This window comes from Struthio camelus, chromosome W (genome assembly GCF_040807025.1).
Source record: "Struthio camelus isolate bStrCam1 chromosome W, bStrCam1.hap1, whole genome shotgun sequence".
Taxonomy (NCBI): Eukaryota; Metazoa; Chordata; class Aves; order Struthioniformes; family Struthionidae; genus Struthio; species Struthio camelus.
This window is the reverse complement of record NC_090981.1, coordinates 49450781-49475941: the sequence shown is the minus strand read 5'-3', so window position 1 is coordinate 49475941 and position 25161 is coordinate 49450781. Positions and strand designations below refer to the sequence as shown.

Here is a 25161-nt window from a genome sequence, read left to right as displayed (position 1 = left end):
CTAGTCTTGCCCGTCATATTTAGGATCCTCAGCTTAGGATGTTCTAGAATGATTTCAGGAGTGGGACATGGATGACTTTAAAACAATACATACAGTGACAGGTATTTCTATTTGTACTGAGACACAGGAATCTAGACCCAGTACTAGAGGATCTATGAGGACAAAAGCTCAGTGGTGGTTCCCCATGAAACCAGAAGCTATATACAGCAAAAGTGTCTGTAATTATTCACGTTCAGAGGGCGTAGTCGGTTACCCAAGGAAGAGTGATATTTTAAGAGCTTCTAGTCCAGAGAACCTTTTCTACTCAGCAGTGACTCAGGAGTGACTGCTATTATAAACTGCAGAGACAAAGAGTAATGCTGTCAGAGAGGCATTGCCCAAGGAGTACGTGTCCATCCAAAGGGGTGGCTCTTAGGTTCTCTCCCTTTACAAACAGTGGATCATGGTGGCCCTCTGCAGAGAGGAGGGTGCTTTTGTGGAATCCTTTGCTGTGGACTTGGGAAAGAAGAACTTCAAATCATGATGATTAATGGCAAAAGCAACCGCTGCTCCCAGACAAGTGTTGTTAAATGACCTGCTGAAACAGGTTTATTGTTTAGTAAGTGATAACCTCATGATGGCTTTGGACCTTCTGTATCATATGAAGATGTGAAAGCAGCAGAAAGTTCTCTAGAAGTCCCATATTTCTTTGGAAAATGATTTTGGCACTATGTGAGCTGTGTGTGATAGCTATAATTCTCTTGATCAAGAGGGAGTTACATAATGAGATAGGAAGGGTGTGGGGTGGGGGACAGAGTAGCAACATGCAGAATAACAGAGATGCCAGGTCATGCTAAGGCTACTCAGGAAGCAGGTGGAGGACTGTTTGGCCCTAGGAACATCTGAAGGGTGGGTATCTATAAAGATGTTTTAGTCACCCAAAGTCACCCAAATGCTCTTTTCCTAGGGTACTGTTTCATTCCTATTATCATCTTTCTAACATGTATTTTTTAAAGTTTTTGCTTGGAGGTTAAAACATCTCTTCCTTTTTTTGTTGCCCTTCCTTTTTTGGGCGATGTTTCTTCTTTCTGTTCATTTCTGACTAGTTTCAGTTCTCCTTCTAATTTATACTTATTTTATCTTTCTAGCTCCCTGGCTGCTTTTTTTTTTAACTGGTTTGGTTGCATATTTTTAGCAAACATTTCAATGTAACAAAAATATTAGAAAACCCCAAGTGTTTTCACTCAAACTTCATTGCACGAGCCATTTTCCTGGGTAAAGGCTGTGTCCAGAACAGTAATATTTCAGGGGCTGGATGGAGGGTGAATGAAATCTTGGCTCTGAAATAGTTATTTGGAAAGTTGCAGGATCAAATGTGTCATTTGTGTTAGCAAAGAAGAAATACCATCTATTTTTTGCAAATAACTTTCCTTTTCTGTTGTTGGCAACTACTGATGTTCAAGCAGTAGTGGCACCTGGATAAATGTACTGTGTTAGTTAATTCCACATCTGGCCCTGATTATTAGCTGTGATAATTATATCTTACTTGTAGGACACATTTTTTGGCATGTGGCTTGAACTAAAACCCTGGCTGTTCATGTAAGTTACTATAAGAACACCAGTGATAATGAAACCTTTTTTTTAGGATTATGCTTACAACTATGCTTTAACTAGAAGCAGAGAACATTAGTAGCAAGCTTAAAAACAGAAAGAATATTTGGAGCTGGGTTTTTTAAAGTGGTTAGATGATTTCTTTTCCCTTAGCAGGCAGAGAACACCACCTCAGTATTGGCATATCCCTACTTTTCTCCTTGCTCTCCTATTTACTGTGCAGCAGTAGTGCAGGACTCAGTTATTTCCCCTGTGCAACCTTATGTTTCCTGTAAAGCTGTGTAAGAAAAGCAGCTACCTCTGATGTTTAGTTTTTAGTAATGTTGTCGTAGCTGCAGAATTGCTTCTGAAGCTCAGATCATAACAAGCAATACATCGAAATGTGAATGCTGTAGGACCTGGCTGATCTGAAGGATAGCAAATAGTAAGTTGCAAATCCTCATTCAAAATATGTTGGGGCATTTGCATTTAGTGGAGCACATGAATGTGAGGGCAAGACACTGCTGGGAGTATGGCTAGTGTTTATATGTCAAGTATATCCCTGTTACTGGCTGAGTTGAACCTGACACACTCATTAAGTCTTTTTTTGACATGTTGCCTTTGCTTTGGAGCGCGGTGAGGCTTTCTCTGCTCTTCTGGGAGCTTGCCTCTTGTCTTGAGAAGGAGAAGCTGGTTAACAGTGTAAAGGAAAAAAGGCTGCTGCTATCTTGATCCCTTTATTTTAACTCCTGTATTATAGAACTGCTCAGAACAGTTGCTGTTAGAATGAGAGAAATGACTGATCCATCATCCTCCCATAAGAGCTAGTCTAGCCACTGTGCTGTAAGACAGAGTGAAATAGAACATCCTTTCACCTCTGTTACATCTAGAAAATTACATAAGTTTGGGGAAATCTGATGATCTTGATCTAATCCTCTTCCCTCTTGTTTTCACTAGCAAAAGGACTCAAAAATCAGTGTCTCTTACAATATTTTTCATGCTATCTGTAAAACAGTTATTCCTTATCCTTGCTTTCACTTTACATATCCAACCTTTCTCTGCTATGCAGCCATTAGGGTGTTGTCATCTGTCTCCAGTGACTCTTTACGTATTGTAAGTTACCACGGTAACTTACAATCATGTTCTGCCCTCTACAAAAAGCTACCTCAGTCATACAGACATATGCAATCCTTTTTAAGATTGAAAAAATCCTGTATTTGTGACAATTCCTGTCTCCTCTGCTCTGGAAAACAAATCTAGAACCAAATTTTCCTCTGTAGTGAAACAGATAGCTTCTACTAGGCCAACTTTATGAAATTCATCAGAGAAAAGGATTGTGATGAGCAGCACAAAAGGTCCATCTGGAAGCCAGTCAGTAGTGGAATACCCCAGGGATCGATACTGGGGCCAGCACTGTTTCACATCTTCAGTAATGACCCTGGATGATGGGAGAGAGTGCCCTCTCGGAAAGTTTGCAGAGGATACAAAACTGAGAGGAGTGGTTGATACACCACCAGATGGTTGTACTGCCATTAAGAGGGACCTCCACAGGCTGGAGAAAGGGGCAAAGAGGAACCTCAGGAAATTTGACAGAGGGAAGCGCCAAGTCCTGCACTTGAGGAGGAACAACCCCATGGACCAGTACAGGCTGGGGGCCAACCTGCTGGAGAGCAGCTCTGCAGAGAAGCACCTGGGGGCTGTGGTGGACAACAGGTTGAACATGAGCCAGCAAGTTGCTCTTGTGGCAAAGAAAGCCAATGATATCCTGGGCTGCATTTGGAAGAGCATTGCCAGCAGGTCGAGGGAGACGATTCTTCCCCTCTACTCGGGACTGGTTGTGACCACATCTTTAGTGCTATGTCCAGTTCTGGGCTTCCCAGTACAAGAGAGATATGGACATACTGCAGTGAGCCCAGTGAAGGGCCACAAAGATGATTTATGTTTGGAGCATCTGATAAATGGGAAGAGGTGGAGGGAGATGGGATTGTTTAGCCTGGAGAATATAAGGCTCAGGGGAGATCTTACGAATGCATATAAATGCCTGATGGAGGGGGAGTAAAGAAAGTCGAGCCAGACTCTTCTCAGCGGCATCCAGTGAAAGGAGAAGAGGCAGCTGGCACAAACTGAAATACAGGAAATCCCATTTAACATAGGAAAAACCTTTTTTACTCTGAGGGCAGTCAAACACTGCAACAGGTTGCCCAGAGAGGTTGTGGAGTTTCCATCCTAGATATTCAAAACCCAACTGGACATGGTCCTGAGCAACCTGCTCTAGATGACCCTGCTTTGAGCAGGGAGTTGTACTAAATGATCTCCAGAAGTGCCTTCCAACCTCAACTGTTCTGTGATTCTGTGAAAAAGGAACATAAACCCCGCCTCAAGTCTCACATGCCAATGTTTTGTGTAGGCACACAGTATGATACTGCAACTGAGACTTGCCTGTACTTACTTTTCTGAGCACAGTGGTTGTGTATGGGCACTAGGCTGTTCCGTGCAGAAGTAAGAACTTTTATTTTAGGTTGGTCTAAGGAAATCTGTTGAAAATTTTCACCTGTGAAATAAAAAGATAATCTATTACCATATGAAAATAGTTGTAAATAATATGGTACACAACAGTTGTCTGGTTTATAGAAGAGAAAAATTATTTAGTAATACTCAGAAATATGTTACAACAGGAAACCACCGACTGACAGAAGAGATTTCTGGGGACTGTTGCTTTGTTCTCTTTATATTCATTTAAAAGAATGACTTGGAGTTGTCCTGCTATTCACCTAATAAGACTATTTTTTAATATAACCTTCATGTATATCCTTATCACTATCTACCCAGCCCCCTTCCTCTCATATACTTTGGAATACTCTGCTATAGTAACTGGTCTTAAAAGAGGCATGGCCCAGTAGCTAGGTCCATGTAAGTGTGTTTGGACACTGGAAATTCATAGAAATATTCAACTAGATTTGTATGATTTCAGAATCAGAGCTTTAGCTTGTAAACTTTTCTGGCGGGATCTCTGCCTTCCTAAGCACTAGAACACAAATGGAGTCTAGCTCCTGGCTGTAAAATCAGGCTGGTTGACATCCACCAGCAGTGAACGTGGGCTTTAAGAAGGTTTTGCTGCAGGTGAAAACATAGCAGAACTGATATAAATCACAGCTTGATTCTTATTAAGCTATGTTCATGGCAATTTCATTTTTACCAGGAAGAACAGATAATGGAAAATGAAAGGTTAGTGGGCTAACTCTGGTATTTCACTGGTTACAACTAAAGTTGCCATTGGTCCTGTACTATTAAAAAAGACAATGGATGATGATGATCTAGTGCATTTCACTACACAAACTCCATGCAAAATATTAAAAGAAGTAGAAACTCAAGCTCCAGATCACCTCTTTCCCAAAACCTTTCCCTGTGTAGATCTTATTCTGCAATGTTTGAGTTCTTCAATTTTTTTTTTTTGGTTGGCCTCAAATCTGAGGTGAGCCTTATAAGGTGTTGTGAGATGAGCTGCCAAACAGCAGCTTTCCTAGCATGGTGTTGCAACACAGTTCACTGTGGAGCCAGGATATGCTCTGTAGATATGAAGAGGTGAGGGGAGACTCATGCTGGATCTGAGAGGACATCTTAAGCAATAGGAAGAAATGGAATGGTATGAATTGCCTTGGGAGCTGGATAACTGCTAATCAAATATAGCTATGTTTTGCTGAGCTGTGCAACATAAACCTATCAGAAAACAGCTGTAGAACAGTCTCCTGTAGAGGTACTGAATTAATTGTCAAGACTGCTGTAACTATGCAACTGACCAAACTGATTCACGTGAAAGGAGCTAAACTGGTGTTTATGAGACAAAAAAATCCATGTAACAGTGCAGCCTTCAACTCAGAATGGAACAAGATTCTGGTCCAAAGCCCATGGCAGTTGATGGACATTGGATCAATCTGCTGGCTCCTGTGGATAAAGCTGATGAGTTGTGGTCTAAAGCATGAAAGCTGCTTTTAGAAGTCAGAGATTTCCTCTTGTTATAGAGGAGCTGAGTGTCCAATAGAAACAGGCTTTGGTATCCTTTTACCCTTTGTTTAATCTTTAACACCTCTGCAACGTGATCATAAGGTGTGTGTAAAAGATGGTAAATGTCTTTTATACACATTGCATCTACCTCACTCAAAGAAATAAATATATCAATTCAAAAACAGCAGAGGATCAAGCCTGCTGCTCCCATTAGTACCATTTGAGATATACTGGTTTTATGGCAATGCTTATGATGAGAACTAATGGCTTATTATGTATGCACCATTATGGCTTTGATGAAGGGGGGTTATTTCTACTAAGAGATATGTTTATTTCATAAATGGAGCTATCTGGCAGCAGAACAAAGAATAGAAAGCATTATCATGTTTGCAAGGCTTATATGAATGCTTGGAAGAGAATCCTTGTTGTCTGAAAGTTCTGGCATCAAGTGAAAGTATTCTTCTGCTCTTCCTTCCTATCTACATAATATCACAGAAGAATTTATCTTTCTCTAAGGCATCATCTTTGTCATCCCCAGGAGTGTATTTATGATGGCATTTGTTTTTGCATGAAATAGAAAGGAAGCATTTTCTTGATTATAAAACGCGGGACTTTTCTGCATTGTATTTACTGACTTTTTTTACAGGTTGTTATTTGATTTCCTTTGCATCTGGATATTTAAACCCCCCATTGTGACGTTTTGCGGGGAAGCCAGAAAATGTTACGATCAATGTGGCAGAGTAAATCAGCCCTTCACTTTGAGAAAAAAACAGCCACATTGATCAGCTTTGCTCCACTCTCTTTCCTGGCCAAAAAGTCTTTTTTGGGGGGGAGGGGGAGTGGGGAGGGGCTAGACCATACTGTTCATGCCAAGATAAAAGCAATAATAGCCTATTTTTTTACATTACTTGTTGAAGCAACTAAAAAATACTGGGCTGCCGTACAAACCTATAATAAAGTATTGCCTTTGGCCTGGCAAATTAGCAATCTAAAAGAAGAATGGGTGATAAAAGAGGGGCTCTAGTTAGTTAGAGGGTGGTAAGGGCTGCTTGCCATTCCAGACAGACCTCCTTTTCCTCTTACCACTTAGAATTTCTTCATTTGCACCCTTTTCCCCGAGGAATGTGCACGACAGTCCATTTTACAAAAAGAGATGATTGCAAAGCTCATTAAAGCAAAATGCTTCAGATAGTGGATGCCAGCTCAGCACTGTGGCTGGCAAGGATTTCTCTGGCAATATTGGCAGTAGTTTTGGGTCCAGTCGGCCCTTATTCTCCCCAGCAGAGGGCAAAACAAAGTTGTTATTGTGAAATATATCAGTGACATGATAATAGGAGCCTCACTGCTACTCACAGCAACCTCTCCCCTTTGAGTCAGTGTCAGGTCTCAGAGAGTAAATTGACTCATCTTTCATTTCCAGGAGCACAGAAAACAGAACAAAAAAAACTCTAAAAATCCCCGTCTTTATGCCAGCTGTCTTAGCAGCAGTAAGCACAATAAGTAGCTCTGACTTTAATAAAAGACGTGGTCATATTAGACAGTCGGAACTGTGTGTTAGCTGAGAAAATAACTTGTAAATTGACTTCCCCTTGATTACTGATGCCCCTAATCCTGTCCTGGATATTCAGTGATTAGGAAATTACTTTTAGCCACCACAGTCATGACTTGAGAAACAAAGTATTAACGCTTCAGTGTGCATCAAAGACCAGATGTTGTTTTTTCCCTCAGGTAGGCCTCCTGCAGAAAAAGAGCAAGAAGGAAATGTCGTTCTGAAAGAGATCGGCCTGCCCCGTGCCGCTGGCTCGGGGAGCCAGGCTCACTTTGCTTCTGAGCCCTCTGAGTCCTGCAGGCACAGCAATTCCGCACGCTGGAGACGCGGCAGCCCTGAAGTTCATGCAGTAATGCAGTTCTAATTCACAGCAAGGCAGGCAGCTTTAATTACAGGGGCAGACAGATTTAAATCACACACAGAAGCATGAAGAGGGATAAGAAGTTCTTTCTATCGTGAAAATTGTAAGACAATATCTGGGTTGTGCAATGTATTCCTGTCAGACATTCTCTGCCTGTTTACATGCTTTTATTTTACTCATTTCACTGGAAGCCTTTATGCCAGCTACGGGAAGCTTTTTATTTTTGGAAAGTTTTGTTAGAGGGAGGTGGTACACAGAGAGCTGAGCTTTCAGCAAACTCAAGCTTTTTATCCCCAGAGGTAGTTAATAAACTGTCAGAGATAAAAGGACTTATTCTTCCTTTGCACAAAGATAGCTCCCATTGTGACAATTAGATTTCCCATAATTTATATGATTTTGTTCTCATCCATGCATGTAGATTGTTGTACCTATACTGAGCTTCAGTGCAGACCGTGGAGCACTGAGGGGATGCACAGGGCCTGATTCATTTCCCTGGATGGGGCTTTTTGTCCTAGGAGGCTCTTAGGAAACCACCTGTCCTTCCATCCAGAACAAATGAGGATTTAACCACATAGTATTCTAGAGTCTTAAGAAAAATCTATAATCTCATTTTAAGTAATGCAGTAGGTCCTTCCCCATCAAACACATTGATAGCCTAGCAGCTAATTCCACTGAGATATGTTCTCCCATAGTCATCCTCAGGTTTGGTTCATCCAGTTTTAGTTCATTCCTCCTCGTACTGTCCACATGAATGATCCAAAACATCTCAGCCTCACTGGGTCCTATTATGTTTTGGTGCAAAGAAGCCCTGCAGGTTTTCTTGTCTTTCACATGTGAGCCTTGCCTCACAGAGTTCAGTGTAGAAAGAGTTGTGCTGGAGCAATCCTTGGTAGCCACCTGCAGTTTGGGGTGGTGTGTGGTTGGGTGAATGGCGGAAGAGAGCACAGTAAAAAAGTAGTGACACCTATAGACCAGGTCTGTCAAGCTTTCAGAAACTTGGCCTGATGTTCAGGAAGTGGAACTTTTGAATAGCTCTTTTTTCACTCCGAAAAATTCTTTCCAGTCTTTATTTGCACAATGTAAAATCACCTGTCATTCTGAAATTGCTTTCTGTACTCTCATTATTAGAGATGTGAACAAAGATACACTATTTGGTAGGGCTCATTGCTCAGAGGACAGTACAGTTTGCACCAGCATGCAGAGCTCAGGCAGTGATCTGACCTAACAGATGGTTACAGTCAGAGAGGGTTTCTATTCACTTTTCTTTCCATTGGTGGATAATAGCTAGTCTGTTGAGGTAAGAGTAGGTTAATTATTGCATAATGTTTACCCTTTTTTAATAGTGTAGCGGTAGCTCTGGGGATTGCTTTTGCTTGCTTCTTTTTCAATTGGATATTAGAGTGGTTGGAAGGCATGCTAGCATGTGTTTAATTTTCAGCATGTGACTAATCCCAGCAGAGATGAATTTGGAGACACTGATATTTTGAAGTAAATTTCTGCATACAGGCCAGCCAACCAGATTCATTCAGACATGGATGTGAGTCAAGCACAGTACTAGATCCCAAATCCTGCCAAACCCTTCAGAATTCTGATGCTCAGCTTCATTATTGTTACAATCCAATTTCCAAACCACAACATAAAAGTATTTACTCTGTAAATTTAGCAACCTGAATTCAGCCTTGGAGAAAACCTAAATACAGCACATTAAGCCAAAGAGCTTCCCACTCAGGAGAGGGAAGGGGATGACACTCCAGCCTGGAGTCAAAACATGTCTATAAGAGGAAAGGGGCATGGTGTGGAGTCATCTAGCATAGCACATGAGGACTTACTTGTTTGGATCCAGAAACCATTCTGAACACAGCTACAGATCTGAGTGCAGTACTATTCCCTTGCACATCTAATTCCAGTATTAAATGCAGACACAAGGCATGGCAGCAGGTATTCGCTTCTACTTCACAAAGCATGTACTTACCTTCCTCAGGTGCCAATATGTTTCCTAACTACCTGCATTTTTGCTGCTAGGCATAATCAGATCTACTGAAGTCTCCTATTTCCTACACCTAAGCTCCTTGCTTCAGCTGTCAGCCAGTGTCCTGTGCATACATTATCTGAGATTTGTACTACACAAAGGGAGAAGACACTGAAAAGGATATTTAAAAAATAGAAGTACCATGGTTCAGACTTACCTGTTTTTCCTTACCCAGCTTGCCACATCAGTAGAGATTATAGGATATGGGAGACTGAGAAGAAAGAAATTACCTGATGGAGAACTGGGAAGTGAGGGAAGGCGAGGAGGGCACAAAAGCAAATGTTGGGATCTGTCAGAGCTTACAGCATTTATCAGTTTGTCTGAAGGAGTTCTAGTACAGACATTGTAGGAGAGTATTTGGTTAGAATCTGCGTTCCAGGGGTCATTCAACAAAGTTTGGCAGCTGCTTCGGTGGTCTAGCAAATTGTGTTCACTCCTACTCTTTTGAGATCTGTGTGCAAAATGGTGGGTGCTGGTGCTGGTGGAGGAGAAACTTGAAGTTGTGCTCTGGGAGGCAGTTAGGAAAGAACTGCCCACAGTGATTGGGGGGAGACTCTGGGTTCTGATGGGCAGAAGTGCGTTACACTCCGGTTGTTTCTTTTCTGATAGGAGGTACTTCTTTGTGTCTGTGCTCCTTCTTTTAAAGTCAGCAGTGGTCATATGCTCATCTGGAATGTCTTTGCAGTTTGTGTCCATAATGCAATCAAAAGTGGTGATGATGTCATCTACTTCTGAGGTCTCCTCTCTAGGACATCGGTCTCTGTTTCTGTCTTTCTGATTGGTTTTCTGATCCTCTTTCTTCTTTTTGCAGGAGAAGATGTGGTTCAGCATACTGAATCTTCCTTCTTTCTTTAGGAGTCTGTTGTTCTGAGGAGGAAACTGATAAACTGGCTCGGATCTATTGGAAGTACAAATCAAAATGTGATGTCATTATTTACCAAATAATGTAACAAATATTGCCCGCTTTAGCCCATGAAATGGGGTATATACTATTCTGATACATTTGCAGGGGTGATTCAAGCAGGCAGAAAGTGAGGACTCTAAATTTATAATTAACAAAAATGTGGAAATGGTAACATCTGACTTCACTTTTTCTTCTTACGAGGTCTTCTTATTGCCTTTAAATCATCTTATAGTGCAGGCTCAGTGCAGCTATCAGGAAAAAAAAATCTTTTCTGGCTTCAGTATCTACCAGCTGCAGAATCATTATTTCTAACAGCAAGGCAGGAACCAATAATAACAAGAAGAGCATGCTGGGATCTTTGAAACTGAGTGGTCTTTGTATTATGTCATATTTGGAAAATGGTATTTCCAACAACACAGGCATTGCTAACCCTGTGACAGAAGCACTGGTTCAGCTCAGAGAAGACCTTGCCATCTCCTTTTCCTCTCCTCTCCTCTCCTCTCCTCTCCTCTCCTCTCCTCTCCTCTCCTCTCCTCTCCTCTCCTCTCCTCTCCTCTCCCCTCCTCTCCTCTCCTCTCCTCTCCTCTCCTCTCCTCTCCTCTCCTCTCCTCTCCTCTCCCCTCTCCTCTCCTCTCCTCTCCTCTCCTCTCCTCCCCTCTTCTCCTCTCCTCTCCTCTCCTCTCCTCTCCTCTCCTTTCCTCTCCTCTCCTCTCCTCTCCTCTCCTCTCCTCTCCTCTCCTCTCCTCTCCTCTCCTCTCCTCTCCTCTCCTCTCCTCTCTTTTACTTCTAGAGTACCTTTAGGATTTCTCTCAGAGGTCACTAATTCATGTACTGAGCAGATTCTGGCAGAATTTCAGAAGACCGATCAAGATAATTACCTAAAGTGGTGTTGCTGCAGCAGGTTTTAGATGAAATCTTTGACTAATAATCAACATCTCAGACCTATTCAGACAGGCAGAATGAAGCAGCAGGAGGAAGAGGAGGAAAGGTAACATTAGCCATGTCTCACCGTTTGTAACACAGGAAATAATACTAACTGCTGACTGGTAAGGAGGGGGAAGACGAGGAAATGTGATAACGAATGTCCTTTTAAGTGCATACTCATTTACCAAAACTAGAGAATGGAAATGAAATTAAATGGGAGCTGCTGAAAAGTCAGAAATACAAAGAGAGAGAAGAAAGTAAGAAGCAGTGGTAAAAAAATATATTTTTTAACAGAAAAGACTTAGAAAAAGAGGTGGCAATCAAGGTACAGAACTAAGGATGAGTAGGAAAATACGCCCAAAACCTTTACCCTGAGGATGAAAGCTTGAGAACTCTAGGTCTGATAATTTATTCTATTAGCTAGCTGGAAAAAATTCTCTTGTGTTTAGTCAAACCCTCTATCTGATCACATGAACACCCAGCTAGTGTATAGGGTCTTCAAAAAGTAAAGAGCTTATATCTGAGTTCTGCAATTGTCCTGTAAGATAGATTTTGTGCACAAAAGTGACAGAGCAGCGCCTATACCCACATCTTGGTTCATAACCCTTTACTGACTGGCAGATTAGCTCTGTAACTGCAGAGATGAGTCTTTCAGTAGAGGACTAATTCTAACATGGCTATTTTAGTGGAAACTGAACAGAGCGTTGCATAAGAATTGAGGAGCCATCACTCAGGGCTCAAACCCTTCAGTGGCACCTTTCTTTTCTAGTCAGTGCCAACAGAGCAAGATAAGAACTGTTGATTTACCTGCTCTCTTGAGACAGCAGCTTAATGCATGCTGTGTGCCCACAGTAAACTGCATATGTCAGAGGAGTGTTTTCGTTGATGTCCCGAGGGCTGCTGTCTATCCCCAGCTCTAGCAGTGTGTGCACACAGTCAGCTTTCCCTGCTGCTGCAGCCCAGTGCAAAGGTGTCCTATGGAAAAGGAGGAATGTCATTAATATAGATTAATAATTTTGCTGTTGGAAATATTAGTGACACAATACAGTGCACTCATATGCTACTTATCCAGCATTCGCAACACCCATTTTAAAGAATTCTCCAGCCACTTGTCCTACACTTAGGTAGCTCTCACTGGTTCCCACCATTGGGGACCACTGGGGAATAAGACCAGAGAGTGACAGCTATCTGTATGCATCTGTTTAGCTGTAGTAAAGGCGGATGTGGGGCTGAAGAATGCCTACATGTCTTCTGTAATAGCATCTCTTCAGCTAGTGGAGTTGCAGGACGGGAGGTGTGCCTGACATTTTCAGAGCAGAACTTGAAAAAAAACTTTTTTGTTTCCCCTGCATAAGAAAAAGTCCTGCTTATCCTTACAGCAATCCCAGTTAGCAATTGTCTCAGGGCTCTCCATGGATGTAACAGGAGAAGAACCTCCCCTCCCCCCCAATAAATGAGAAGAAGTGGACACATCTACCAGGCTGTCATTGTTCCTTTGCCAGTTTCTGTGTTCCTTAATGGGTGCAGTCTTTGGAAACTATGTCCAGCTTCAAAACTGTAATACTTTGCTCTTAAATTACTACTTATAAATTTTTTTTCAACATGAAAAATCTGTAAAGCACAGAAAACACCATAATGAAAACTGCAAGAATAAAGAATAAAGTTGACTTCTGCGTGCCTGTTCCTTGGATTTCCTGTGTTTTCAGATAGGTGCAGTTGGAAACATAACTGAATGGAAATCTACAGTGTATCTATAGTGAACAGCTTATCTTTTTCCTTCCTCAAGTATGAAATATCTGAGACTATGTAATAGAAGGTCATGTCTTCTTTACTGAATTCTAAAGTGTAGTTAAACCCCTCCCTTCCCCTTTCTTTCCATGAAAGAGCCTTCTTTACCACTTTTTACTGATGTTTAGACTTCTCCAGAACCCTGTTGATTTTATTTCTGTTCCATTTCATTGGACTTTTCCATGAAGAATGCTATTATTTTAATTACCTGAAGATCTAAGCCAAGAAAACGTTGGCTTTAGCTCCACTGAGCAGGATAATCAGCACAGAATTTTGATGAAAGCATCAGAGCTGCAACAGTCAGTTCATTTTATTTCCATTAAATAAACTCGGGAGCAAAATTCCAAGGGAGACAGGTATGGGATGTAAAAGAGGAAAGAAGAGGACTCTTCTGCACTTATGATGCATTTCATCGTGGAAGGCATCAAGTATCCTGTGAGAAATGAAGGTGAAAGTTCTCCAGTCCTTTAGAAATAGTGTGTAAACATCTTAACTACAACCAGGGAATTTTTCCATTTGTTAAATGCAAATGGCAGCAGGATCCCAGCTTCAAGTTGTAGGATCCTGTTCTATTGTTTTGAAAAGAATGATCATTTTTTGATGGAACAAAGTTAAGTCAAGCAGTGATGAGATCCTTTCCCATATAATCTTATTTCCTACTAGGAACACAAAGTTAAAAAACAGTCTTACTAGTCAGTCATTATACTAGAGGTGATGATACAAGTGAGATGGGCTGCTTTGCAGGGTTGCTGAGCAAGCTCAGCACTCTGTGAGCGCGGTTCATTAACTAGGTCATAGCTTATGTAACAGGAAAAATGATTATAGAATAAATAGACCTGGTCTCAGGTTAATAGAAAGGAAGCAGCAATTTCAGTGAGTTTCCATAGTTACCTGTCATCCACATCAAGGGCCTGCAGGTTACACTCCGGGACTTTAGCCAGCTCACTGATAATATCACTGTAACCTGCAGCAGCAGCAATGTGCATACATGTTTTGCCATTTTCATCATCATAGTTTATTATCAATGGGCCCTGGTAGTGGTCCAGAATGATGGAGCACAGAATCCTGTTGCCACTCTGAGAAGGAAGAAATTGAGAGAGGAGCGTTTTACAATTGAGCTCACATCAAACTGCATTCTGTCTGCTAGAAAAGACTAAACACAATAATCGTATTTTGTTCTGTCTATACCAGACTCCCCAGGAATGAAATCCAAAGGCTTCCAGTCTCCTGCTGGGAATGGGGCCTGCTTTATGATTTTCCTAGAACACTCTGTACACTGGAGAAATAATAAATACTGTACCTCTGCAGTATCTCCAAAAGTTACAGAGTGTAAATTACTCAACAGCCTTCTCAGAAGTAGCTTTTTTTTTTTTTTTGCTGTTTTGCTAAGCCAGAGTCCAGAAAGATACGACCCTATATTTTCTCATTGAAATGTAGGGTTGGAAGAGAACTCGAAAGACCAACCCACTCCTGTGAGTCTGTCCAAGTGTACCTAGAAAAGCCATGTCAAATATTTTCTTTAGTGGTTCTTAAAAACTTTTTTATCCAATTTGCTCCAGTGTTTCAATGTCTTAATAGAAGGTTTGTGTTATTCTCTAACCTGCAAATGAAGCTGAATGTTTTATATCCTATCTTGGTGGAAATAGAAAAAGAAATCATGCTTCTAGGTATTCTTCTTCCTATAACAATATAGAAACATAAGCCTGAAAGGTCTTTCTAGGTCATCAGATTCAATCCCTGCTATAACTTGCAGCTATGTCATATCATCTCTTCCATAAGCATATTGTGTCCATTAAAAGCATTAGTTTTTTGTCCCTCTTACTCTCAATGGAAAGCAGTTCAAGAACTTGTTTGCTTTAATGATTAGTATCTCTAATTTCTATTAATTATTCCTGGCTGATTTATATCAGCTTGTTATATTCTTGTTTCTGTGCGAGTATTATTATTTAGCTTAAATAATTCTTTCCTCTAGCTGGTATTTATTCCTCAAATGTATTTATAGACAACCATCATACCCTTCTGAGCTGTCCTCTTGCTGCATCAAATAAACAGGGGTCTTTTCAGTTTTTCCTGTAAAATAGGCTATTTCTCTGATTAACGTACCTACCTACCCACCCGTCTCCTTTCACATTTTATGTGCGTATCTTTGGAGAGGAATGATTAAAATTGTACCTACTGATATAGATACATTTTTGTGAGGTCTTTATACAGTGGCATTAACTCTTCCCTATTTCTTTTAGAAATACCTCTTTTGGAGCTATTAGAAGCTGCTAGTCATTTTAGATAACCTATTACACCAGGTACTTCTCTTCTGCAGTCATTTCCGAATGTACAGTTTCTAATTTCTAGGAGGAACTTTTGTTATTAGTACCCAAGTGCGTGAGTTAAGCATTTTATGCTATTCAATTTTGTTCCATTTGTGTTACTCCAATTTTCAACTTGATCCAAACTTTCCTGTGTCATATCCCCATCCTCTTCTCTTAATGCCTCCCAGTTTATTGCCATTGGCAGATTTAATCAGAAAAAATCTATATTTTATATCAAATTGTTACGAAAATATTACGCAAGGTTGATTTCCAGCCTTATCCCTGAAGGTAATTTCCTTCCAGCCTCTGCTCAACATTAATTACTACTCTTCACTTCTTGATCTCTGAGATACAACTTCCTTTGCTTCTCAGTACTTTTTCTTATTATTTTGTAAGATGTCTACTTATTCCAAACACATCTCTTAAAGATAGTTATCCATCTAGGTATATCTCAAGCCTCTTCTACATATTTTTTCCTTCTCTTGGGATGCAGATTCCTGTTAATTTTAGCAGCATTGATTGAAGACATTCCAGATCCTTTCCAAATGCTCTCAGTTCAGCTGACTTCAGTAATGAATTCCTTTAATTTATCAAAACTGTCCCTTTGAAATCAAGAACTTTTGTTTTATGTATACTTTGTTTAATCCCTTATTCAGAGTCTACTCGTGATCATGCCATCCAAACTTATTTTCTTTGACTGGACATTCTGTAATGTTCTCAGGGACCATGTTAACATTGTTATCAGTTCTTCTTAGTTGTCTGAATATTTGATGAAAAAGATGTTGCTCTTCATGTTTGGAGTATCTGGGCCCTAGGAATAAGAGCAGTTTTTTTCCTCCAGTCTCTATATCAAATGTTTAAGTCCTCCATGCTTACATTATTCTTAGTTACATGTTTCTGTCACTAACATCAGAGAAATCTGTAGTCACATTCAGGGCTAACTAAATCTAGAAGTCTGTTGTATATTTCTAGTATAAAACATATATTACCATCCTCACTCAAGTTGGTTTTGTTGCAAAAAAACTAACATGAAGTGTCTTATTACTTCTGTACAACCTATTGCAATATATAGACATGATGCTACCATGCTGCTTATTTTCATCTCTCCCGAACAGTATATACCTATAAAAACTCATATTCTAATGACACTGCTATACCCCTGGTTTTATATTATTCTTCTAAGTCCAAATTCTGTGTCCTGCACCTAAAGTTTCAGTCCCTCAATAGTCTTGCACAACTCCTAGTATTTGCGTAAGAACTTTTCCACTCTTCTTACTGGCATTTTATATACTTACAGGCTGTTCTATCTCCCACAGATCTTCCATTTTCTAGACTAAACAAACCATTTCAACCCCTCTTCATAGGTCAGGTTTTTCAACCCACTTATCATGCTTGGTGCTTGCCTTTGGCCTCTTTCCAGTTTGTCTACATCCTGTTTCAACCATGGCACCCCTAACCAGACTTAATTATCCAGCTGAGGCTTCCACCCTGCCATTGAAAATGGAATAACTACTTCCTGTATCCCACACGCATCACACTTCTGTTAATACATCCCAGAATGGTGTTTTGATGTTTGTTTTGCATCAGCACCATAATTTAAACTCCTACTCACTTTGTAATCCACTAGCCTACTATTTGTTTTGTGCAGACAACTTTCATTCCTTCGTGTAATACTTCTGTTCTGTTCTGAGTGTTATTTTATTAATTTCAGTTCATTCCTACAATTTATCAAGATCATTCTGAATGTCATCTTCTATCCTTAAGTGCTAGGTGCCCCTCTAATTTGATTTTAGCTGTGGGTTATATACATCTGTTCTGTATTTCATCGCCTCATTATGAAACAAATGAAATTATTCTCAGGATAAATCCCTGGTTGGACTGTTCATGAGATGTCCACCTCTGAAGATTATTTGAAGTGTCCTCCATGTTGCTGATAGTAAATATATAATGTATGTCATAAGTCCTCACCTGATTTTGTCTTACCCCTTTTTATTCATCCCCAGTGGGAGATCTTTTTTTACATGGCACTATGGATTCATTGACATGCGAATGCATTATATCCAGTAGTTTCTTATCTGAAGAAGCAGTAATTGCATCAAAGATGGCTGTTAAATTTCTGTCCTGTTTTAACAGTTCCAATGAGTTGTTAATTACTTTTTCTAAATAATCAAAGGATACTTTCTAATATTTTGAACCTTCTGCTGACAGAGATCTCTGACCAGCTACCATGTGGCTTTCCAGCTCTCTCCTCTTAGGGATGCCTTCTTATCTTTATACTCATATTGGCTTTTTTAAGTTGCACACAAAATTCTCTTGAAATGCTTACACTGCCCTTATTCTGAGATTGATAGCTTCAAGTTGAGGTCAACAAAAATGTAGTCTTCCTGTGGTAAATTTACCATGATCCCACAGTACTATTATTAGAACGGCGTGTTCAGTGGTAAATTTACCATAGGAAAATTACTTGGTTTTGCAGCTTCTGCTGTATGTATCCCTACATCTCATCTCCCTCCCACTTTTTTTTTCCAAATTCTTTTCAGCAACTTTCTCAGCGATTATTAGATATTTTTAGTTTTGTGTTTCTATACCATTCTGGAGTGTGCTGTCCCCTTATTCCCTCAGTTTTCTTTGGACTTTTGGCCTATCTCATATCTTTCAGTGAACTTTTCTTTCTTAGGTCACTCAAATTAATTAAACTTGCTTCATGAAGAAGTAATGTCCTAAAACTTTGATCCTGGAACCCTTGACAAGGCAAACTCTCATTGTGCTTTACACCAGCTTTTGTCTGAGGAAAATTGTATGATCTGTGGGCAGTGCCTAGTAACAAATTCACTAACATGAGGATCATTAGCTCTCATTTTCACTTCACTAAAACCCCATTTTCTTTTGGTTGGTTAATATAAGGTTCAGCCTCTGGTAGTTCCATCTCTCAGTCCTTTCAGAATAAAAAAATATTCCTTCAAGAAGTATCTAGGCTGCTTTTTTGGTTTTGACATTTTTTTTCACCTATGTCTGCTCATTTTATCCTCATCTTTACTACAGCCTTTTTCTAATAGCTGATTCTCATACTTCAGCCCTTGTGTATGTCCAGCTGATATACAGAGATGTAATTTTCTTTCTGTAGAGTTCATTGTCACTTATGTAATATTCTGCCATAATGTGGCATTTTATTCTGCCAGATCTTCAATCTTACATAGCACAGCGTTTTCCATGTTCACTGCACTGTATAGAGGGTTAATTTTCTCCACCTCAGAATACTCTGGTGAAGTGGATATTACAGTGTCAAAGAGAAGGAACATGTATATGTAAGGGAGTCTGCTAGGCTGGCTTGTGGCTACCAGTAATGTAGAGATGGGAGGGGCAGAGGGGCCAGCTATGGACCACTTAACTGTTTTCAGGAAACCCTGACAAAGTATTTTTCCTCCCAGTGAATGCCTCTGGAGATGATGTGGTTAGATTGTATTATTAGTACTCCTATATTTTCCGTCTCTTGTCATCAGTGTGCAGTTTAAAGTCTTCCCATACCTACAGTCAGCTTTGCTGGATGGAAATTCCCCACTACAGCTCTTCATATTGCTCCTTATCAATGTCATTCCACTTTAGGGCTGTCTGTGTTTCCCGTTCTTCCTTCTTCCCTCCTATTTCAGTTCGACACCTGTGAATCCAGAGCTTTGACTTTCTCTTTGATGCTCTTCTGCTCTGACACCCTGTGAATGGCTTGCCATTCTTACCACCATTTCACTGTTCTCTGCAGCAACAAGCAAATACGATTTCCACTGCACTACTCTGAGATCTAACTTACTTTCATAAAGAAATACCATGAATGACTATGGATTAAATAAAATTGCATCAGTACCTCTGCCTTCCTCCTGCAAACCATCTTTCTGCGCTACTGGGTGCTGTTTGAGTTGTACATTACAGAATGCTAGCAAGTCGCCTAACCCTTTTATCTTTTCTCTCATCCCTTGCAAACTTTTCCAGGTCACCTACATTTCTTTTCAGACACAGAGAGTATATTTTAATAAGAATCTGACTGTACCACCAAAAGGGCCCTTGAAGAAGAAAGCAAAGGTCTTTTTCTTCTTTGCTAAAGAGAGATAAAGAAACATGAGCAATTTAAAGAATTTGTAGAGTAAGCCATAACAAAATTTGAATAAATAATTTGTCTGTGGAGTATTTTCCTTCTTAACTCCAGTTAAGGTTATTACATTAGCAAATACATCCCTTTCAAAGTCAGCTTTTTCCATTTTTCATTTTGAAATTCAGTATTTACTGAGTGTGAAGGCTATTCCACAGACTTTCCCCACATGCCTCTGTTGGTTGAGGTTTGAAGAGTTGTAATCCTTGACTCACAGCTTTGCTGGCAGAAGCCCGGTGCTCAGTTACAGCTATACTGGCAAAACCAAACTCTTCCTTTGATACAACTTTTTTCCCTTATGGGATTGATTTCACTGAAGTTCAGCTGTCCTGGTGTTCATGTTCAGAGCACTATGACTGTGCATTTTATCATTACCTCTACTGTAACATGAATTCAGAGTTTCATCGTAGAATTGGAGCAAGACAAACAATGTTGCGTTAAGGATGAGGAAAAGTCTGACTGGAATCAGATGTTAAGGCTGTGTCAAAGCAGCACATCACAGTCTCATTGTAGATGACATATAACTGTGAAGGGATTTTCTCTCTCTCTCAGCAGAACAGAAGTAATATATGCTGTTTTAAACCTGGAGGATTCCAAAGTCAAACCCAGAGACATAATGCAGCTCATTCCAGTCTCCGGCAGACATTCCTTGGCTGTTCAGGCTGCTGCAGTGAGAAACCTCCATAAAGCTGGCAGGTTGGGTTACAGAAGGGTTTTGCACACATGGGAGCTTTCTCCACGTGTGCAAACCCCTTAAGGGTTAAGGGCTTCTGACATCCCCCTTCTGACGTTCCCTGTGCCCCAGCCTAGAGAAAGCTCCTGAGGACATGCTCCTGAGAGCATGTTCACTCTACTCCACTCCTGCCTGTCGTGCCCTGGCTGCTAGAGGGCTGTGATGGCTGCGGAGAATAAAATCAAAGATCCGTGTGGTTTCTCTGTGCTCTGAGACAGGGACAACTGGGCCCTGTGCAGGGGAAAGGAACGATCCCTAATACCTTCTTCAGCTTTCGTCCTGCCAGTGAAACTTTGCCAGAAGTTGCCTGGACATAGCCCAGGCACTTCATAGGGTGTGTTTCTGATGGCAAACCCGTATAAATTAACAGGAACTTTACTGACGCCACTATAGTTACACTGGTGAGACTCAGCCAGCTCACAGAGGAGCTCATTTGTCTTCTCCTAACCTTACTGCTTCAGCCTCAAACACCCACTGAAACAGCGTCGCTCACAGATTCAGAGCGTCCCAACTTGGCTAGACTTTGTGATACTCTTGGAAAGAGAACATGTTGTTGTACAGGATACTTTGTCCTGAGGTCCTCAAAGCACTGCTTACCAGTGCTACAACTAGGAGACATGGCATTTCTAAAGGATTTGTCCTTTCGGCAACCACAGTGGGGTTTGGAAAAAGCTACCAGTGACGAACACAGTCATGGAGGCATATCTCTATGGCTAACGTATGTCCTTGCCTTTGCTCAAACAAAAGAACTGCATGAAATACTGGCCAAGTCTCTCTGAGAATTTATTTTCACTTAGGCCCTTACATAATAAGTCTATATGATTTACTGTGTACTATGGCTATGACTAAAATTACTTGGCAGCTTTTTCTAGCTAGTATGTTGATGTGAGGACTGATTTCTGTGGATGAGCAGTTGATGTGGTTTGAAAAAGGGCTCATTTTTTATTCTGTAATAGAAGAAGGATTTATTCCTTACCCCTATCAGAGAAATGGAAACATTTATCTCCTAGTGCCTTTGTGTAAGGTACAGGAGATTAGGATGTTTATACACATGCAGGAGGTGTGGTACATGCACATTACTCATGTTCTGGCATCCATTTACAGTGTTACACATAGACCGTGTGCTGGGAGAGATATGGCAATTATCCTGTACTTACCTATGGATTTTGCCCTAGACAAATTTCTGCTGAGCTCAATGGGAGTTCTGCAATTGATTTATGTGGAAATTTGATTGACATGAATAATTACATTGTCGATGGCATGTTCATGCTTGAAGGATTTACTGTTTAACGGTCAGTTACTTTAGGTAAAGGCAGTTTTTCTGACAATCTGATTGTACTGATGAGCTTGTACACCAATATCGTGCACTTCTGTACCGTGTACAAGCCATGGTGGGGGCTTCGGCTTATAAACTGACACAAACGAAAGTGGAAGAATAGGATATAGCTATACTAGAAAGCTAAGTAGCACTAGGAAACATTTCTGGACACTGGAACTCAATTGTCCATCCCGTAAAATTTTTTAAATCTTCCCTGGCATGATTTTGACTTGGGCCACTTAACACTTTCCCCACCAACTCCTGAGCGTGGTTCAGGAGTTAAGGTGGGCCACAGGCAGTTTCTATATGGCCATCCTGTTTTGGAGAATAAGAGAGTTTAACAGTAGAGTCACAGACTGTCCTGTGATAGCTGACCTCAGTGTTGGAGATCATACTCATTTACAATTAATTTGCTGATACAAATGTTGCTACAAAGGATTAGGGCACTTTTGGGAAAAAGTACCTGATGATATAGGAATGTCATCATTCCTATATGAATATATGAATATATGAATATATATGGAATATGTTTATTTCTTACCAGCTTAAAACTATCCTGTTTGCAACCTCTCTTCTTCCTTGTTTTGCATCTTGACAGCTCATTCCATAGAGCCCTACTGCCATGCAATGGCCCAGCCTCCATGAGGCAGAGCTGCACCCTTGCTGGAATGACAATATTTACCAGAGAAAGGAATTTCTCAAGGAAATAGTTAAAAAATGAAATTTGAATCTTTTTTTTAATTTGTTGGTTAACAGTCAAAAGGTCTTTAAAGTTTTTGGAGATAAAAAAAGAAGTTGCTACTGTCCCTCTATAGCTATCTCTGGAAAACTGCATGAAACAAGGAGAAAACAAGTACAATTTTACAAGGAAAGAAACACTCAATTAGTTTTACTATATCGTAGAAGTTTCTCTCTGAATCTTTCCACCACAGGCAGCGCACAGAAAAAAATGGGGTCCTGGACTATACCCATTTATGTGGAGACTGAGAATGTGCTCAGAGTGATCCATGCAGAGACACCACGGCCCTAACTACCATTGCTTTCTCTGTGTGGCCAGCTGTGCCTTTCTAGATCCCCTGCAGCAGCAAAGAGATTCCTTCCTAGAGATCTTGACAGTTAAGTGTGGTCTCACCTTCCAAGCAATTACAAAGGGCTGCCAAGCCTTGTCAGCCAAACATAAGTGAATAATTGTCTATACTTTTCTTTTGCAATCTATATTAAAACATGTAGGTATTTCTGCTCCCAGAAAATGCAGGAATGAAATAATTGTACTGTAGCTACAGAGAAAATGTTCCAAGCTGGTAATTTTTTAAAACTTAGAACTGTTAATCAAATTATAAAAAAAAATCATGAGCACAGGTCCGTATGGCAGAATATTATTCTTAATGGCTTATTTTTAGTTGTCATCTTCTTTTTATCCCTAGAGGCTTGTATTTTTTCGCCTTACAAAAATGATGGCTAGAAATCTTGGTTTGATTGTTTATTCTTTAAATGAAAGCTGGTATTTTTACATAACCATATGACTTTGGGAGCCAAAGCTTTAAGAAAGAGACAAAGAAACTTCTGGTAAAAATCATGACAAATGGCAAGACAATGCAGGAAGATTTCAAATTTTTCTAGATTATTTCTAAGGTGCCAATAATACCATAATTATACTTACTTATAATTGTAATTATGCTATAATTATGATTATAGTCTGTAATATACTAGCATATATAATAACATAGTATATACTATATTATACTAGGATTTCACACCATTATCTCAGACTTTTAGAAAAGCTTTTAATTTGGTTCCCGTATCAGTTAACAGGTTTTCATTATAAAGCTATGTTTCCTTCTGATTACAGAGATTATTGCTGGTTGGAATGAAAGGTGAGAAATACTTCCTGAGACACTCCTAATGGAACTCTGTCTGTGCAAATTCTTAAAAATGCTTAATGAATGCAAAATTTGACATGCGACATGCCCACTTCAAGCCAGAATGGGTTGTGCTTTCATCGCTGATGTAACACATTTGCGCTAAGGGTGTGAATTTACTGTTCGTGCAGTAGACAGTTTGAGCTTTTCTATATAGCAGACCTCAGTGTGGGCAAAATCTGTCTAGTAACATGGCTGGGACTCCAGCAGGGTGTCTGGCCCACAGGTCCACATTTGTCTAATGGGAGACCAAACACCAAACACGTTCTTTGAAACAGCCAGTCGGGAACAATTATTTCATGTGAAACACACGTTAGACTTTGGTTTCAAATGATAAGTGATGGTTTCTATGTGGTCTCAGTCCATGTTTCAACCCAACATGCATAAACTGCCTCTTTTCTGCAACTTTTGAAACGAATTTCTGTGCTGTTCCTGACGTTCCCTTGCTGCATTTTTAAAAAATGAAATTAAACACAAGGCTCTATTCAGCTGAAAACAATCCCTGCAGCTGTTAACTGCCTGAACTCTTTGAGTCTCTTGTGCTCTGAAGATATTAATACAATTCTTAAAGGGAAAATATCCCCTCTCCAGCAGCAAAGGGAGGGTTTATTAGGCATTCTCTGGCACAGTCCCCTCAACAAACACAGCTCTGCCTCCATCCTTTGAACTCTTGAGGAAAATACCATGGGGAAGCTCACTGAGCATATTAAACATGGGATGTGAGAATGATGATCCCAGCCAGCAGAGCTGTTGTTCTGTTCTCAGTTCTAGCAGAGAAGTTATGGCTGTCCACAGCATCCCGTTCTCCTGGGCCTAGTAGGGCGGTAGGGAGCAATGGCAGAGAGTATTTCTTCTTGGCCAAGCTTAAGTAAGAGAAATACTAACAGGACTAGTCCATGCTCTGATATTTGAACTAGCCTTTCTTGATGTAGAATATGGAAAAAATATGTGGATGGAAGTAGCAATTTAGAAGGCTTTGTAGCAGCAATCTCTCGGGGGGGGGGGGGGAAGGTCAGTCTGTATGTATTTCCTCTGATTTCTAGGAGCAGCTAAAAGGAAGAAAGAAGAGGAGTTTGTGATTTGCCTCCACCTGAGGCAAAGTGTCTTTGTGCAGTTTTAATTTCCCCCTTTTTCCAGAGTTAATCTGCACATTTGTGAGCTAAAGGTTATGGGAAGGTTAAATGGTGGGACTAAATCATAGAATTTTAAAAATGCGGAACCAAAGAAAGATTAGGGTAGGAGGGGATCTCTGAGGGTCCTGATGTGGAGGGGGCCCCACTTTATCTTTCTGATGAATAAACTGGCTGTTCCCAGAGATGTTGTCCAGACCACTGCCTAATTTGCATGAGCCTTAGTTTCAGAGATTTCCCTCTGGAAGGTGCCTGCACTGGAGTAGGCCTAGAAAAAAATGCACAACAGATTGGGTGCCTTTAGTCTGCTAAGGCACAGTAACAAGGGATGTAGCCCAAATTCAAGCTGACCAGGATTGAAGAAGTATGAAACTGTGTTGAAATAACACTGCCTGCAGAGACCAAAATATACTTCAGAAAAACAAAAGTTGAGCCTACTGTATGTGAACCATCTGTGAGAGGCTGTGATTGAAGGAAACATATTTTCATTT

At 40.4% G+C, this 25161-nt stretch overlaps 1 protein-coding gene across 35 annotated transcripts in view; it reads right to left on the bottom strand.

Moving 5' to 3' along the window:
* Window positions 1-25161, bottom strand: part of LOC138064118 (ankyrin repeat domain-containing protein 55-like) — a 133767-nt gene that overhangs the window by 5672 nt on the left and 102934 nt on the right. For 34 of the 35 annotated variants that reach the window (XR_011137371.1, XM_068925217.1, XM_068925224.1 and 31 more), the window contains 4 exons: window positions 14018-14202; window positions 12146-12313; window positions 9741-10408; window positions 4019-4120 (listed from right to left, as the gene is read on the bottom strand). Coding sequence is in view for 34 of the 35 variants with exons in the window: in XM_068925217.1 (XP_068781318.1) it covers window positions 4019-4120; window positions 9741-10408; window positions 12146-12313; window positions 14018-14202 (1123 nt within the window). In the remaining variant the exon portion in view is untranslated. The remainder of the gene's footprint in view (window positions 1-4018; window positions 4121-9740; window positions 10409-12145; window positions 12314-14017; window positions 14203-25161) is intronic. The other variant, XM_068925239.1, reaches the window with a different exon arrangement.